We start from the raw sequence: 17,522 nt of genomic DNA, 5'->3' as shown, positions 1-17,522 counted from the left end.
GAGTATCGTGGATACGAGCGGAGTGAGGGTACAATGGGAATCCCTTGGCGCAACGCTCTCGTAATCACCCAGATTCTCCGGCTGAGCCTTGCATACAACCTAGATCAGTGCCGTGTCTAAGGAGACAGGTATCGTTCCTGCGGGCAGACTGGCAGTGTTGTAGGCTGGCTCTCTACCTTCGTGGCGAGCGGTCATCTAATCCGATCGAAAATACATTTTCTTGCGCGTGGCTGTGGTAAGCATGTTGTCTTCCGACCTTACGATAAGTGACGCACCTTTTGTCTCTTGCGGGCGCGCGGTTTTGGGTGAGATGATGCATTTCCATTGGTTGCGGTATGAAGGATGACAAGGAACTGTGGGCGGGGTCTGCGGTAGCCTGATAAGAAAACAGTAGATTAGATGGGTCCATAGTAGCGGTGAGGTAGCCGGCAGTGTGTTCGACAGTTGTGCGGGAAGTAGTACAAGATGCAGGGCTTGCTTACTATAGACTAGTGTCCTAGGCAGGGACCGGGACGCCTCCCACCTGGAGAGGTGAATTTGCAACTTACTGCTCTTAGCTACAAATTGCTGTAAACATTATATGAACATTCTTGCAAATCACTTACACTACGTTCCTCGCCTAGTAAGCAAATATGAGAATTGTAGCACTCAACAGCCTCCCTCTCGGGGACCACGAATACCTTCACCCTTCACCTTCGTTGGTGTATGCAATGATTAGGCTAAGGAGCAAGAAGTAGCAACAGAGATACGATGCACCACAGCTTATTGGATTGCATGATTAACTATTGTACATGAGAGTCCCCCCCCCCTAATCGTCGGCCCAGATCATAGCTTCTGTTCAAGAGGTAACCGATAACTGTGTGCACCTGCACACCATCATCAAGAAGGAACTACAACTTCCTGTCACTCCCTGCAACTTTGTGTCATTTACCAGGGGTTAGGGTAGGGAGAGAAGGGCGGTGGTCTCGAATCCAGATTCCTCTTAGGGTAGTAGGATACCAAGGGTACCGAGCTCCCTAGCCAACCAGCAGATAGCGCTATCCTTAGAAGCACGTCATCTGCTAACTTTACTTGGATGTTCTTCTTATCCTTACAAACTGCGAACAAGGTCTGGAGAGCAGCCCATAAACCATCTCTCATGAAGTAAGGGACCTGGTAGTTTGTACACACTTCAACGATGATCTTTGCGTTATCGTGTGCGATGGAGGTGAGGAGGCGAAGTCGATAGGCTTGGGCGCGTGTTACCACCGGATTCGCGTCTGGATAGATGTTCATACGGACTTCAATGTTGCTAATCCACTTTGTTGGAACTACACCATATTGGCATGGATTGCTACCCAGAAACCATGGAACAAATTCTTCGTCCACTTTGAATCTCATTCGGCTATACCAGTTGGCGAGATAGTCGGGGTAAGCGGAGCCAAGTAACTGGCGCTCGTCGCAGCGCCACCGTTCGATTACACCGAGCCTGCTGCTGAGTGCTAGACAGCCGCCGAACGATCGCCGAACACTAGTGTCCCATAGGAGTGCATCTAGTCCTCCATTTATATGCCCCCAGTCTATAAGAAAGTCATCCGTGGGGGTGACGTATTCGTAAATCATGTCCCGAATCTCTTGCGGTAATCTTTGCATCATGTTCTCTGCCGTCACCCGGGCGCGTAAAACTATGTACCGTAGGCGACAGGTTCCTACCAGAGCTTGCATGCATTCCCACTTGGGTGATGTGGTTAGGTCGCGTGCAATGTTGGCTGCTGAGGATTGAGATCCAACGTGAGGTGGATGGGTATAGTCCGCCGGAGTTGTGTTTGCGAATGCATCGTCCCACATCATCTGCATCCGTGCGTGGAGGCCGAGGATCTTTTGTTTGAGGTAGCGGAAATACACATCTGGGTCTGAGGTAGCCGCGTCTTCCAACCAGGTTGACTGGCGTGTTGCCATGGAGTTGATAGGATAGTCGCGAGGGTACATGGCAACATCGATAGGGTCCTGAGGTTTGTGGCACCTTGCTCGAATCTCCTGTTCGAAGTCATCCTCGGTCTCTGAAAATAAGTCGCTGGAGACGATGACATCCTTTGGCGAGTTGTGGTCGGCCATGGTGGTCGGTGTAACTGGAACGCATTTGATCAGTGGGGGCTGAACTAGTTGGTGTGTTGCAGTGACTTACGTGAAGTTGCTTGTGTGGGTAGAAAGTGAAAAGGTAAATGGGGAGTCCCCGCAATAGTTGAAGGTGAAGCGTGCTGGTAATATGGATGGTGGAGAGATGGGTGGTAGAGAGGTGGAGCGAAGTTCCGTATGGGAGAGTGGGAGAAGTGAAACAGATTTTTCTGTTGAGCCAAGGATGAGCAGTGAATGTGAGTTTGCTTGATGCCAAGTCAACAAGCTGTAGCTATACCGCCGTCTTTAGCATTGTTGTTCGCAGAAAAGCGAGAGAACTACCTGTTATACTAGGCATGGTTAGAGGGAGAGTGTAGCATTCAGAGTGGGAATCACCCGCGGCAGTCCAGCACTGTGGAGCTATCTGCGAATTGGGAGAGAGAGGTGAGGGTAGGGATATATTGAGGTCCCAGATTAATAAGGTGAATCTACAACAGATTATACGTAGCGTATGGAACGGAATCAGTTCAAAATAGAGCAACATGGTCCTGAAAAGAACAACAAAAAGATTAACCATTCGAAGCTATAGGGCATTTGAGCCATGTCATTTCCACGCTATATCCATTTTGGCAGGTAAAAGTTATATAAGCGGCAACTTCTCAACATATGAGAACTGGAACTGCCCACAAGGGAGACGTAGTGTCAGACAGATTCTGCGCATCAAATGTCTAATTTTTATCACTTCCAGGAGTGTATTCGAAGTAAGAAGTCTTCACCATAAACATCATCTCATAATATCCCTGCAGACCTTCTGCATTCTCGTCCATATGACTATCGCTCGCTTGACTTTTTTTTCCCTCTGTTTGCTATATAGCGTATCAGATCAATTATCTCAGAAAAGAGTGGCAGGCCATACCCCACCCTGCCAGAATCGGGTATCAAAAAAATGACTTTACAGTCAAAGTACGTAATAAAAGGATTCGGGTGGACCTCTGCGAGACCCTGTTGAACCCTGAAAAATGGGTTCGTATTACTACTAAAGCCTCTCAACGGGTATATGCCAAATAGACAAATCTCCATTGGGTACGATAACCAAAATGCGGTTGCGACGAAGGCAGCAGAACAGCAAACTACGGTTGCGATGAGACAATGAACTATGGTTGCAATAAGAACACATTGCGCAAAGCGCTCTGCCCATCCATTCGCCATATCGTATCTCATCAACGGCACGAATCCATCCAAACTTCCATATGACTATATATGGAGGAAATCGAAGCTGGGCTCTACATAACATGACCATCTTGCAAACAGTTTACAGCTACAAGGGATGCTAGTGTTGCATCGTCCCCCCGATATATTCCCTTGAGAATTTGAATAAAGTTACACTGCCACAGCGACTTGTTTGAGTGAGTGCGAGAAAAAGGTTGATACAGGTGGTTATCGACACTTCTACGACCTACGCGCTACTGCTGCAACACTGCGCACTGAAAGTGGCAGGCTCTATACCCACTGCTGTCCTGGACCCAGTCATTTATCTGTGCAGAAATCGGGAATTCTGGGGGGTAGCTTGAGGAAATTAAATCATATCAAGATCTCGATTTACCTTTTCTACTTTGGTAGCCGTAGCTGCTACCGCAATCACTGCGTGCTTTTACCACCTATTACTGCAAAAGTTTCAATAGCAACATATCTATTACTGAGAGCCTTGTTCGCTGCAGCAACTCACAGTAAGATTCTTGAATTCTCTTCTTGTACACTGTGTACGATGGTAACGGCTATCTACAGGCTTCTCTCACTTTGTTATGTACTACGTACCCCACGCATCCATAGAAAGCGAAGTGCCCAGACAGCGCCCATCCACGCGCCAACTTCTACCTGTGCCTACTCACCTAGTTATCAGTGACGCTGAGCGCTGCATGCCAACCAAAAGTTCTGATTCTCGGCAAACCTCAATCCCAACGCCAACCTAAGACGGAAATAGACCAACTGTATGTTGCGAGCTGCTTGGCGAAGCGGCAAAGTGCCCATCAATCCAGTTCCTGGTCGACACTTCAACAGCACATTGAGTCTCTGTGACAGACAATCTAAACCCATCAATTGAACAGCTGCCTGTTTTGATTGTCGTGCCCATAGCTTTCGATACGGTCCCCCGCTGTTCACCACCATAGAAGAAGGCGACAATTGCAGTAAGGCTGCACAACCACCATTTGTCGCTCGTCATCACTGCGGCTTGCCGGGAAGTATTATCCGGTATAATCGCCTCATCTCGGACGATCCCAGCACGGGTTCATCTTCTTGCCGACAGACAGATGTCAAACACGAGGCCGTTGAAGCTGGCAATTTCACGATTAATTTATAGTCTGCCATGCAAAGCAGTAATAAATACCAAGATAAGGACATTGACAAATACAAAGCTTAGGAAGATAAAAATACCGCAGCTGTCATCCCGTTTGCAAACGTAGGCGAGCCAGACATCCGCTCCTAGATAGAGAAGATAGATGTGTTACGGCTCCCATTCAAACGGATGTATATGGCACCTTGGTACGTCACTGGTATTACTGGCTATCTCTGGATCCCCCCGTACACATGACTAACTTTGTACGATAGTTTTCCTTTACGCTTGCCTAGCGACTTCGGCCACATCAAGATGTCTTTACCAAACATGGGCGAGATTCTCATTATCATGAGTGAAGTAACGCATTTCAGGTCACATTGAGCTAGAAGCTCTGACGTCAGTCGACACGCAGGCCTCGCGTTCACTTCACACCCAGAATGAGCGTGAGGCCCGTACACACCCCAGGCGTACGTAACGCGCTAGTGCAATAACAACTCCCTGCAACAGCACAACACGGTCTTCTGCCATTCAAATCAACTCTAAATATCGCACGCCTGGTCACACATAACGTAGACCGCCCGCAACTCATCGCTGCTTTGAGTCACGAAGACGGAGCGACGACGGCAGGCGGCTGTACGCTGCACAAAGTAACTGCACCTCACTTTCTTAAAAGCTTTATCGCATCATCAATGGTCTTGGCTAACTTAACAAGGATGTCAAACCCTAAAGTAGCGTTCGATACTGTAGCACACGACGTCCCATTCCATCAAGGAACAGTTGATGTTCACCGATACGAAACAGATGCATATATAAGCAGCTTCTCATTAAGAATCATTCTTGGCGATGTTTACTATGAGAAATTGGAGGAAAACTACTCTACGTTCAAACATCAGCTCGACCCGAGGATGTTATCATTTAAGAAGCTGGTAATCGAGATGCAGAAGCCTAAATACAACTTAGGTTACGTCTCCAACCAGCCCAAGTTGTACGACGGATACCGAAAAACTCAAATTTCAGATGACGAGGGCCTCGAGGCAATGGTCAGATTCCAACTCTACGGCAAGAAATATCCAGCTGTTCGCATACTAGTCGATGTAGAGAAGACCGAGGAGCCTTCCAAGCAGGGTATCCGTATGCGCACACTAGAGGACAAAGGCATGGCTTTGCTAACGTTTTCTAGTCGTGCATAGGCAGGAAACTCACAAGCTATCAGCCCGGCCCGTTCCCATAAGTAGTGCAAGCGCAAGACAGGAAGGTAGCTCTGGGCACATATCCCGACCTAAACGAAATCAGTCTGGAAGCTTATCGTGTGATGTGATCGACCTGACCAAGGACGAACATGGACCTACCCCACCATGTAAGCGAAGCCGGTTGGGGGACCCAAGTCGTCAGACCAGCAGTGAGCCTGCTCTCATTTCATCCTTGCAACGAGGCCAGTCCGTGGGTCACCCCAGTGGTCAAATCAGCCTTCTTGACAAGAGTCAACCTAGCCGACCAAATGATACAGCACCTAATCCATCGCCATCCGAGTCTGCAAAACAGCAAAGTCTCTATCAAAGCGCCAAGGCGCAGGAAAGAGACAATGAACTCTCTAGTCAAGCTACTCCGCAGAAGCACAAGAAAGGGGGTGACGACACAGATTCTGAGACAGAGAAAAAGCGCCAGCAACGCGAGGAGAAAGAGGAGCGAGAACAGCAGTCGTATGAGCTGTGGGCACGGTATGTGACATCTTGAGGCAATATGTTCCTATACTTATACGACATGTAGTTCGCGAGATGCGATTATCAAAGCCAAGGGAAAGGCGATGGAACGCTGCACCCTAGATGAGTGGGAGACAGCAGGGGATTTCTTCGGCCTTGAAAAGGGAACACTACGAAAAGGAGAACCAATCAAGCTTCACAGCGGCTGGGATATCTCAGGCTCTTGGTTCCCCTATCAGCTTGTCGAGGTATATCAACTCTACATGATGGAACTCTCCGACCGCAATGGCTTCATCTATGGGAACATGATGGGTCTTGGTAAGACTCGGTCGTCCTTGGGCATCATTCTAGTTGGATATATCCACCTTCTCATGTGGCTTGATAGGATCGACAACCCTAGCCAACACATACGCTTCGACGCATCGGAACTTGGCGCCACCCTCGAATGTCCTTCACAGAGCAAATTCCCCTTCACTTGCTTCTGTAACCCAAACTCACACATCTACAAGAAGGAGCCGCGAATAGCCCCCACGCTAGTCAGTGGTTCAGGCAAGTCATCTGATGCGTGGAAAGATGAAGTTCTGGCAATGGGTCTTCTCAAGTCGAAGTGGTGCAATCCCAATCAGCCCTTTGCACTACGTGTGTGTGCCATGGACAAGAAAGCTATCTTTGGGCTCGATGAATTGTCGAAGAGCGAGTGGGTCGAAATGAGAGTTCGAATCGACGCCCAAAACGCACTTGATACCAGGAACAGCAGAGTGAGGCCTCAAGAGTATGTATACAACAAACAGAAGTATTCAGAGACTGTCTATTGGGATATTCAATCGCCAATTGAGAACCATCCTCGCGCCACTCTCGAGCGACCCTCTCCAACATCAGGTCGTTTTATTCTAATATGCGGAGAGCACTCCCTCAAGACCCGGATTCTGGACATGTGCCGTGTCTTTGTAGAGGTGCAGCGCGACACACATTACAAGAAAGGCATACGTCACGAAACAGAACGAATCCAGGCTGATGCATACTCAGTTATATGGGGCCGGACAATCTTCGATGAGTTTCACAATAGCAAGAGCGAAGATACTCAGTTCGCTCAGCTCTATAAGCGAATGCGCATCACTAACCGTGGCTATCAATGGAAATCGTGGGCAATATCAGGAACACCAATGGAGAATGGTTTGCGCGAAATGCTGATCTTCATCACTTTAGCTCTCAGGGGGGTTGAGAACGATCATGGAGTGTCCAACTGGAAGAAACAGATCAAGCAGAATGGCGATCTGGAGTTAGTGTCGAAGAACTATGTGTACGACCTAATCGAGAAGACTGTTACGGCAAATTCCAAGCAATACCTTAACGGCATACACATGAGCAACCGATGGCGGAAGATTTCGGAAAAGGCGGCCAAGACTAACGCCGAAGAAGCAATGAAAGTGGATGATTATAATCAACTCCTCGATGACGGCGCTCAGGTCATCTCCCATTTCATGCTGCGGCGAACACTTCAGACACGTGACCCATGGGGAAAAAGTATCACCATTCTCCCCGGGATGTTTGAGGTGAAAGTAAGGCCATGTAATAGTGGAAATTGGTCTAGGACTATAGAAGAGATGGTCAACCACTACCTTCCCGGAAAGAAGCCTAGCGATATCTTCTCTCGCTCGGACATGATAGCGATTGGTACATACCCCGGCCTAGCGGCATACAAGGCAGAGCTTGTAGCTGCAGACTATGAGAATAATTATCACTGCCTTCATAGCGAAGCGCTACAGTCTCAATTCTGCAACCTAGAGACTGCACCATTCAAAGACGAGCTCGACAATCTCATCAGAGGCAGCACAAAGCTACAGCAAATCACCGAAATCTGTCAGGAGGTCATGAACTCACAGCGCCCGAACCCCAAGTACAGCCGTAACGCTATAACCTCAAACGAACCACAAAATCTGCCTGCGAAAATTCTCATCATGACGTACAAACCAATAACGAGCTTGGTTACGTATTTTGCACTTAGTAGACAGTTCAAGCAAGATAACGTACTTCTGTTGCCTGGAAGCTTGGACAGAAATACCTTGAAGGAGCGACTAGACAAGTGGAAAGATCCTACCGGTCCGCGAATCATGGTCCTTTCAATGTCTTTCGCAGAGGCAATCACCTTGACTGAAGCGAACTATATTGTCATCATGGAGCCTCAAGACCGACAGGCAAAACAGGAACAAGCGTTGTTTCGCATATACCGCATCGGCCAGCTAGCAAAGGTTTGCTACGGGTTCATCTTGTTCAATCCAGAGTCTGAAATTGAGGTTGGCATACTTAATCGGCAGCGGTTTAAGACGATGTCACGAGACATGATTACGGAGGCTGAAAAACGAAAGATGGTGACGTCGGCACAGATTGACTGGGAAAATACGGTGGATGATGTGCCATATGAGATTGATGGATTGACTTGCTAGAGAAAACAGGAATGTATGATTATGCCGAATAAGAGGAAGACGGTCGTGCGGAGATGAACTACGTCGGGACTCAACCACCCCTGTATCATACCTCTCTTATGAAAGTATAAATCCAAATGTCGCGAAAACTATTCGTTTCTTGAAGTATAATTCAGAGTTAAATAGACAGATACCTATTGCTGAAGGTTGCGTAATAGATGAGGTGGGAGAGAGGCAACATTAGCGGCGGAGGAGATCTCTACTGGGATTGGCAGCTTACACGACAGACTTGGCCTCAGACAAGATGAACCAACGCCAGGAGTGCGACTAGGAGAACACCGCATTGTCGTTCCAGTACCTAATTAGAATGGATTGGCAAGAGTGATGAGATTAGTGAAACTAACGGCTAACCAGATATGGCGGATGTATATCGGATCGCCGCTACGACTCAATACCACTCTAGACGAAACATCGGTGTAAGGAGGCGATTGAATTCTAAGTCTTTGACATGGTGAGTGGCTTCTTAATTGTTATCGCTGAAGTTAGAAAGCAGAGCCAGTAGCGGATCTTTTGTGCAGTCAGCACCCACATCCCACATAATGTCACTGACTATTCCCATTGGCCCACTGGACAGTTGGTTTTCTTCAAAGCCAAATCCCTCGTAGTCACTCGTAGATTATTAGGACCCCAATGAGCGCCCTGTGACTGGGCATCATCGCCCCGATACCGCTTCTACGTATTAAGCGTAATGGAGTCGATCCAACAGGCGGCTCGACGGCTGGCTCATGAGCTGGACTATGTCTACGCTGCGTATATTGTTTTAGAAAAAGAATCGACATACGAGGAACTTTGAACTTTGCTACTTACGAAAGCTCTAATGTGTTGGTAGCAGCACCTCAATCATGACACTAATACTGTGAGCGAGATGGCAATACGGCTAGGGTATGTGGCTTGTGCTACCATTAAGAAACGCGCTAAAGGCAGAAGCAAACTCTTTGCAAATTTGTGTCTTCGGTTCTCCCAAGATGTGGTGGGAAAAGTAGTGGGCCCCGTACCAGCGTGTGATCTCATTTACAAAGAACTTGTTAACAGTGTCGATGTATGCAAGGCCGATGTCGAGCCGAACGCCGACCTCGAGAGACTCGAAGACGAGCATGCTATCGGGCCGCGCGCGTAGCGCCTCAAACACGAAAAGCGCAAACTCAACGACCGCGGATGCCCTTTTCACTCGGTTCAGTCGCGATAAAAACTTGGAACTCGCATTTAGGGAGCGACGGAATGCGTTCTTGGTGGAACCAATGTGCCGAAACATCAGCACTTTCTAGATACTTGCGGCTTTCGCTTTCTTTGTGGTTTCTTTCCCCAGCATTTGACTCTCTGGGATGCGGCTCCCAACGCTTGCGCCTCTCGGTAACAGGTAAGTTGACGTTGCTCTCCACGCTCCCGCACATCGACGTGTGTAGCGCAGCCACTCTTGGTTCTGTTATGTACTGTTTGCTCCTCGTTCTCAAGCAAGCACCGGGAATGACCATAACATGTCTTGGGCCGATAGGAGAACCTACCTGGGGATGACTTGGCTATATCGTCTAAGGCTCGGATGTCTCCTAACTTGTCTCTCTCCTGCCGCGCTTCGTGCTCATTCGGATAAACACGGAAGGACGTTGGATGAATGTGTTTTAGCAGGCGTACTTCACTGTAGATTTCGTCGAGGCTGGGGTTGATAGGCTCGTTGGTGGTCCAGTGCAGAAACAAAACACTGCGCTCATTGTTTTCATCTGTGCAGGAGCTGTAGAGCAGCTGTCCCAGAAGCTGTTGCTCTAGCCAGTCCCATGTATATCTCTCGACAGGAAACGCCTTCTCTGCTTGCACTTCAGTGGCTAGAAACGTGACCAGACCCTGATGTATATAGTGGCCTGCATTGCTCTCTGAGATGACAGTGTTGTTCAAGGTCATATTACGGGCTTTTGTTAGCCAGGGATCGTGACCCAGGATCCCGTGATCATCAAAGAAAACCTGAATGGCGAGACTAGCAGTTTCTCCCAGTGCGTTTTTCGTCCAGGAAAGTAACCCATATCAGCTTCTGATATGGCTCTGGTGCGTCGAGGGAAGACGGGGGCGCTCGTGTTTGCGAAGGTAATGGAAATTGGCCTGTTGCTTCGAGATTGCCACACCGAATCCCAGAAGATTCTACCTCTTTACGCCTCTTGTTTTGTTGAGTTGTCTTTATCGTACGATGTGTGGCACACCATTTCTTGCCTGCTTCAGGTTTCTTGTCACATACGGGATTGGCAGTGCATTCCCCGTTCCGGCCGCGGTCCTGTAGTCGCTTGCGACACTTGTTTTATGGATTCTCTTTCATTTTTCCTTTTAACTGTAGGGAGCGTATGATAGCATGTGAAGCGGGATGCGAGGCGGAACGCGAGGCGGGCCCTGAGGCGGGCTGAGGCGGGCTCTGAGGCGGGCTGAGGCGGGCTGAGGCGGGCTGAGGCGGGGAGGTGATGGAGCTAATACTATTATTGTACTAGTAGAGCGTTGTGAGCCAATCATAGCCGTTGAAATCTTTAGCGGCTCGCTAAACTTGCCTTAACCGAGATAGCTTTTGCAAGGCACTTTTGTTACTCCCGCGTACTACGAGGTGTTTCGCCGATAGGCACAAAATGTATCAGTCAGAATGAATTGAGCCGAATCCTTGAGTTACCCAAGGTTCAGATAGAACTAATTATATAGTCTATGCACGTGACTGTGGATTCATTGGCGCGAGGGTTGGCCTTCCTGAGCCTCCAGTTCAGAGCATCGTGACGGTTACGCCTACTTACTCTATTAACCTAACTGCAAAAGCCATGCAACTACTTACAACCTACCATATTTGCACCTGCGATAATCCTGTCTTGGACTTTCAAATTGCTGTAATCGTGCCAAGTCACTTTATATTGGCTTAACGAGTCCCAAGATTTCGCTCTTGAGCGGTATCTTGATGCTATCGACAATGTTGACTTTGATATTCATCGTGAAACAGTTGAGTAACAGGTGAAACCGCTCCTTAGGGTTACGCATATAGGTATACATGAAGTTGCGCCTAAGGTTGGCAAGCTTTCGACACGACGATGGCTTGCTGGGCCAATAGCGACGATAGCACCTCCCACGACAGCTCAAATTCGATAATCTCTGACTGGAGAGTGCTTTAATGATATTCCATGAGTTCATAAGGCTGTAGGACTTAGTTGCTGTATTTTTTATATCTATTTGGCTCAAATTGACCATTAGAATATGTTGTTACCATTGGAGCGATCATAATTGTTGAGGTGATAAGTACGTAGGCTCTTACAGAGCATGGGCAATCTTATTGAAGTTCTGCTACAGCAGTTGTCGGATCTGAGTAAACTTTTCTTTCTTACACGTCCATGCGATTTCATACAGCCTTTCGCTACACCACGCTCTAACCGCGCTTTTTGCAACGACTAACTCTTTTTATGATCGTTATAATAGCCCCTGTTTTCACCTTTCACTACATGAACGTCCTGCTGTCGCGAGGGGACCGTGGTTAGACTTAATTTATTAGCTTGTACATGTAAAGATTAGTGTATATATACGTACTGTACGCACTTGACCACTGGCTCTCCGATGCGCTCTCCATTCAAAGTTTTTAGTCCTTCCTGCTCTCGATATACACGGTCGAACACTGTTTCCCGGTCTTGAAGGAGATTTCCATACCTGCTGTAGAACTGAAGTCCGCTTGTTCGGAAACTTTCCACGGTCGACCATTCGTCACCCAGCTGTAGATAAAGAGAAGGTTGTTGACAAGAAGCAGTTGTGCAATTCTCCACCACGCCGGTGTCCACGATGATATACAGTGAACGATCCAAGTATACTCCTTGGTTTTCGTCCCAACAAAGACCGTTGAATGGAATAAGTACTGCATCCCTCAGAGAGAGGCAGACTGTAGATGCGAAAACGCCATAGAAACTATACTGGAGACGGCTGGTCAGGGCATCCTTCACATCCTTTACTGGTATTGTTAAGTGTTCCCATTTGAGTCGGTAATAGCGAGGATATCTATGCTTCCTGCAACGGTATTCTTGGTAGAGGCCGTGGGTGGGTAGCCTTATACTCGTGGCGGCCATCTCGGAAAGAAAGTAGATTGAGAAGAGTTAGTACTGGGCTGTGGTGTCCAGACTGCCATGTCTTGGGCGCATGTTCTACTCTTATATATAGCAGTGCAAACCAGAACAGGTTCTTAGCAGCATGCATACAGGTGGAAGGGCACGCTCCTGCACTACTAACTATGGGACGAAATCCTTTGAGCGACGTACGCCGAGACGAAGGGGCACAAGATCTACTTGGCATGCTCTATGATTGGATTATCTAGTAAGTACACAAGGTCTAAACGGCCATGCTTGTCGTTTGGGCCGCTTCATACCAAGGGCTCGCTGTCTCAATAGAATGGTCTACGACAGCCATCGGTGGGCTGAAGCGTGCCCCTTCTGAGCTTGGCACGCTTTCTGGGTTAGTAGCGTGGCACCCGGTGGGCAAAATAATCGATACTGTGGAGTACCTAGTAGTACTAGTTCAGCCGATGCAACACCATCAGCCCCATCAAAATATCCACCCATTCTTTTCAACACGTGGTATCTCCACCACCATGACAGCCCTCGCAAAAGTGATTGCGGCAATCGATTCTCAAAATGCAGAAGGTCAACTTTCGTACCGCGCAGCTGCAAAAAGGTTTGGTGCTGAGCTTACAACATTGACGCGCGGGCACCAAAACAAAACAGTCGCGAGCTGCAGCTGCCAAAAAAACGTCAGCTGCTCACTCCACCACAAAAATCCGAGCTTGTAAAATGTATAGGAAAAAACCATCAGAATGTGGCCTAACACCTTCCCGAGCGATATGTAGCATTCGTAAGGTGTAGGCTAATTGTGTAACTATAACTATTCCTTCCCCTGTGAATTACATGTATAAGTAAGCATTAAACTTGCTGCCCTGATTACTTGATTGAACTGCAATACGTAGTAATCGAGATGAAGTGAATGTAACTGCAGAGCTATGAGCACTGCGTATCGGACGCATCTATGCTTATATTCAAGGTTAACAAATCCGCCTAGATCGAAGATTGCAGCGTGCGATCGCGACTGTCTGCCATGCCAAATCGTGGAGCGTTCCAAAGCTATCGGACAACTACGCGAACCGAAAAGACCCAGTACATACTTATCAGTATTAGCGCCAAGACTGTAGTAGTCTAGCTCCGAGGATCTGCTTGCCCGCCTCCAATGTGTGCAACCAATTCCACCATCTGCAGTTTTGTACAGTCGTTCGCGACTGCGGTCTCGCCTCCGCGTCCCAAAAGTTAGATCATTACTGTACGATTGAAGATTGACCAATCATGTCGATTGTCCTGTGGCTGACATGTTGCGCTAAACTATTGACGGAAGATAAGGCTGTTCAAAACCGCTGCGCAGCTGCGTCGAAGGGCGAGGCTGCAACTGCGAACGGCTGTATTGCAAGCCTTCAGGTTTCATCGTTACTCTGCAGCTTGCTAACAAGGATCAAAACATTATGATAGCCTTGGCGGTGGCGACGGCAGTGATAACGGAGGTGAGCAGCGTGATACTTTCGAGACAGACCAGAGATTGAACCGTGCGGCCGGATTAGGCTGATTTGACGCTTTCATGTTTGCAGTTACGTACTTGCATTAGTGTCAGGTTCTTTTAAGCAAACGCGAAAACGCTCACCTCCCCGCCTCCCTCCCCCCGGCAAAACGCTTATCTCGATGATCCTGCTCACATTGTGTTGGCTCTGATTGTTTGCGTCACGCTAACACGTGTTCGACGAAGCGGCAGGTTGTGTTGGGTGTGATGACGACGAGGCAACGATCAAGGTCTACCGTACCTCCAACTTCCAAGGGCAAGCTCGCCTGTGTTCAGATTGCTTGCGCCAAGGCAAACATCTCACTCGACAAGGGCGGCAAGGCCAGCGACACTTTTGAGTTCAACCTACCAAGGCAGAACATCAGCCGGTATATGATGACCAAAATCTTGGCTGTGGTATATTCCAGCTGTTGGAGCATTGATGTGCCAGGCTGCGAGAGAGGTGCAGAACAGTGCATACGACATGATTTTTTGGCTAAGGAAGAGCTCATGGTCATGACGCCCTCACCACAATCTCCGCTTTGTCAACTGAATATGCGCAACACCACAACGGTGCCGGGTCGAAAAGCTCGACTACAATTGAAGTCGCAATCGCTTCCACGGAAGAGACACAGAGTTTTGCATCACCCGGATGCGCAACATGGACGTCCTTCTACATGGCCGCGGCTGCAAACGGCGTCCGCTACTTCCCACATCACCGATACTTGAGTTGCCTCAACGACATGCTCAGCTCCCGTTGCGACCCGCCCTGCCTCAACAGCAAATTAGCCAACCACCAGTTGTTTTGCCATGCCTGATCTATGATGTGGAGCCAACCAGAAAACAGACAAAGCCGTTGCGAAGAGTTGCCAAAAACGCAACCCTCCGACCCACGGGGTAAACATTGGTAGGTAATGTGAAAAGCACACCACTTCCTCTATTCAGCGGTTCCGTTCCTGCTGACCGTAAGGTGGCCTCTCACTAGTATGAACTATGATGGACGCATGCCATAGTGGATCTTATCCTCAAAGTGCTCTGCTTCCAAAGGATATCGGTCATAGGCCAGGCGAGAATCAAGTTCCCATTTGAACAGAGATGTAGGATATGATGTAAACGCACGACTTGTGTCGACTACATAAATTCTATACGCAACTGGAGTTTCAGACACGAAGCCTTCCGCATCGTAGAAGCTGGTTGGTCACTATTTCCCGACATCTTAACTAAACGTGGATGGCTAGAATATACATCGACTAGTTGTAGCAGTATTTATATAATAACAAGCAACCATGTCGTCTCGGCGAGCCTATGTGTGCGCTCGCCGTACGTTCCAAATCAGCATGTGCGGGGATGGTCAGTCAAATCGCGAGTCAGCCAAGTGTCTAACTATATAGAGCCTAAGTTTTGAGCCTCAGAGAGAGAATGCTTGGTGCACGGTCAAGAAGTTAACATCAAATTGACGAATGAAAATGCGTTAATATGAGACACAAGACAGCTCATGACTGCATTGGACCTGAGACTTGGTCGGTGTATAGTAGATATAGGCACGGTGGAACAGAAAGCTAGCCCAATGAAGTGTAAGCTTGCCAAAAAAGCGATACGAGCTAATTAGTTACTTTTGGGTTTCAGAGCTCCTCCAATGAGTCTTGTTCTTCATCCGTGTATCATCGCGGTCTTTTACGGGTTGTAGACTCAGTTTTGGCCTTAGTCTCAACAGGGCGAAAAGGATGACAACACATGATGACCTTACGGCTTACGATTCTATCCTTTATAAGATGACATGCTTCGCCCTATTCTATTCACGATGTTTATACTATGGAACAATCTCTTTTGTTCCGGCTCCCGCGTGAGCTACGCGATGAGATTTACAAGTACGCGCTGTATCATGCTGGGGGGCTCCTTTACACCATCGGCAAAAACGGTGTGGGGAGGCTTTGTAGAAAGGCAAGGAACAACTCGAGCCGCAAGAGCGTGCTCGCAAAACTTTACGACCGCTCACGTCGCATCGCAAAGGCGCAGGCACAGCGCCATGGTATCGACTACAATCAACTAAAGCATGTGTGCAGACAGCTTCGTGATGAATCGTCTGCGTTGAGTCCCCACGGTAACGTGGTATTTACGAAGGGCTCTTCGACAATGAATGCGTTCGAGCAGTGCCTAATCCTTTTCCAACAATTTCCAAAGGTCCGATCAGTTGCAATTAAGTGTTGTGAATCCTTTGCAAGTGAGTCATCCCAGGGCAAACTCTTTGAGACTATCCAAAAGTGTGCGGGTCACGCTCGTGTCTCCGTTAGGGTCCACATCCCTCACTGGTCTCTCGCAGATCCAGACTTTATCTTCCGCGGACTTTTCTATTTATACTCGCTTCGAAACGATGCTACACTCGTGTCTCGTCTTGCAAGAGTCTCCCCCGTGACGTATCTGTCCAATTCTGCCTCGGAGATACTAACAGTGGACCGGCCGATACCAAAGAATGTCCGATTCTATCCATGGAACGACACGTTCGATCAGCAATTATTCGAGCAAATTCGTCAGAAGCAACTCCTTTTTGAGCACCCCCAAACCCAGGCAGCTATCGGGAACATAGAAGGCCTTGCCCGCGCCTGGATCGAGAACGGGTTGTAGGGACTGTACCACCATCTCTCTGCACTAAAATGATGCTTGGTTGGAGCAGTCTGCATTAGTGTAGTTTTTTATGAAGAGTGCAATTGTCCTTATGGGTGGATTCATGTACTGAAAGCTTCCAACTAACATTAGTCAGTGCAGGCCACTGTGCTTCTGACAAGCGCCTAAACAAGGCACATATCAATGACAGATAGAGCCCCTCACTCAGAAAGTGATTAGTCGGATAAACCAATTCGTATATACCGGCAAAGATTGTGTTGCTTCGTCAACCACAAACTTAGCTTGCTTTCAAAACTGAATATTATACCGCCCTCTAACTAGCAGCAAAGAGAACGGAATGCTGACTTGATTCAAGAATGTGATCGAGAACGACTGGGAAAGACTAACTAAGTAGTTAACATTAGAGCGGTTTCATTTGCTTAGCACTACACGGAACTGTGTAGGCATAGCCCATTTCAGCTTTTTTTTCTTAAGTCTTGCATACTTTGTAGAGTCGAGGATAGAGTAAGTTTGTTGTACTTAGGTCTACTCTCGTATCATATCAAAGTCTTTCTCTTAACGTCCATCCCTGAGACCCGGGACGCACCCCGAGACGAGACGGTTTTGCACTTCGGGTTGGCGGGTGGGGTAAGGCGCTTACAGGCGAGTTGAGTGTGCCACAGTATGTGGGCATGTAACATGAAGCGAGGGTCGATGCCCCGCACCTAGTAGTACGTAACGTTA

The 17,522-nt window shown here is 48.2% G+C and overlaps 5 protein-coding genes across 5 annotated transcripts; 2 read left to right on the top strand and 3 right to left on the bottom strand.

Annotated features, from left to right (window-relative positions):
• Positions 1-99: 99 nt before the first annotated feature.
• On the bottom strand, positions 100-2,094 carry PSV08DRAFT_404443 (uncharacterized protein; the record flags this gene model as incomplete). Its single annotated transcript, XM_066093684.1, has 5 exons — positions 100-195; positions 276-376; positions 549-567; positions 606-687; positions 932-2,094. The coding sequence occupies 5 exons, from the start codon at positions 2,092-2,094 to the stop codon at positions 100-102; spliced, it is 1,461 nt and encodes a 486-aa protein (XP_065948280.1).
• Positions 2,095-5,364: 3,270 nt separating this feature from the next.
• Positions 5,365-8,573, top strand: PSV08DRAFT_373534 (uncharacterized protein; the record flags this gene model as incomplete). The annotated part of the gene is made up of 4 exons (XM_014221530.1): positions 5,365-5,560; positions 5,610-5,786; positions 6,030-6,147; positions 6,197-8,573. The coding sequence occupies 4 exons, from the start codon at positions 5,365-5,367 to the stop codon at positions 8,571-8,573; spliced, it is 2,868 nt and encodes a 955-aa protein (XP_014077005.1).
• A 1,290-nt stretch (positions 8,574-9,863) lies between these two features.
• PSV08DRAFT_373533 (uncharacterized protein) lies at positions 9,864-10,505 on the bottom strand (the record flags this gene model as incomplete). The annotated part of the gene is made up of 1 exon (XM_066093238.1): positions 9,864-10,505. One exon carries the CDS (start codon positions 10,503-10,505, stop codon positions 9,864-9,866), a length of 642 nt encoding a protein of 213 aa, XP_065948279.1.
• A 1,622-nt stretch (positions 10,506-12,127) lies between these two features.
• Positions 12,128-12,673, bottom strand: PSV08DRAFT_187169 (uncharacterized protein; the record flags this gene model as incomplete). The annotated part of the gene is made up of 1 exon (XM_014221531.1): positions 12,128-12,673. The coding sequence occupies one exon, from the start codon at positions 12,671-12,673 to the stop codon at positions 12,128-12,130; it is 546 nt and encodes a 181-aa protein (XP_014077006.1).
• Positions 12,674-15,989: 3,316 nt separating this feature from the next.
• PSV08DRAFT_354961 (uncharacterized protein) lies at positions 15,990-16,799 on the top strand (the record flags this gene model as incomplete). Its single annotated transcript, XM_014221533.1, has 1 exon — positions 15,990-16,799. One exon carries the CDS (start codon positions 15,990-15,992, stop codon positions 16,797-16,799), a length of 810 nt encoding a protein of 269 aa, XP_014077008.1.
• Positions 16,800-17,522: the final 723 nt, after the last annotated feature.

The sequence above is a fragment of the Bipolaris maydis genome, assembly GCF_028858645.1.
Source record: "Bipolaris maydis strain C4 unplaced genomic scaffold PSV08scaffold_13, whole genome shotgun sequence".
Lineage (NCBI taxonomy): Eukaryota > Fungi > Ascomycota > Dothideomycetes > Pleosporales > Pleosporaceae > Bipolaris > Bipolaris maydis.
The sequence above is the reverse complement of the archived record's forward strand: the minus strand, read 5'-3'. Positions and strand labels throughout refer to the sequence as shown.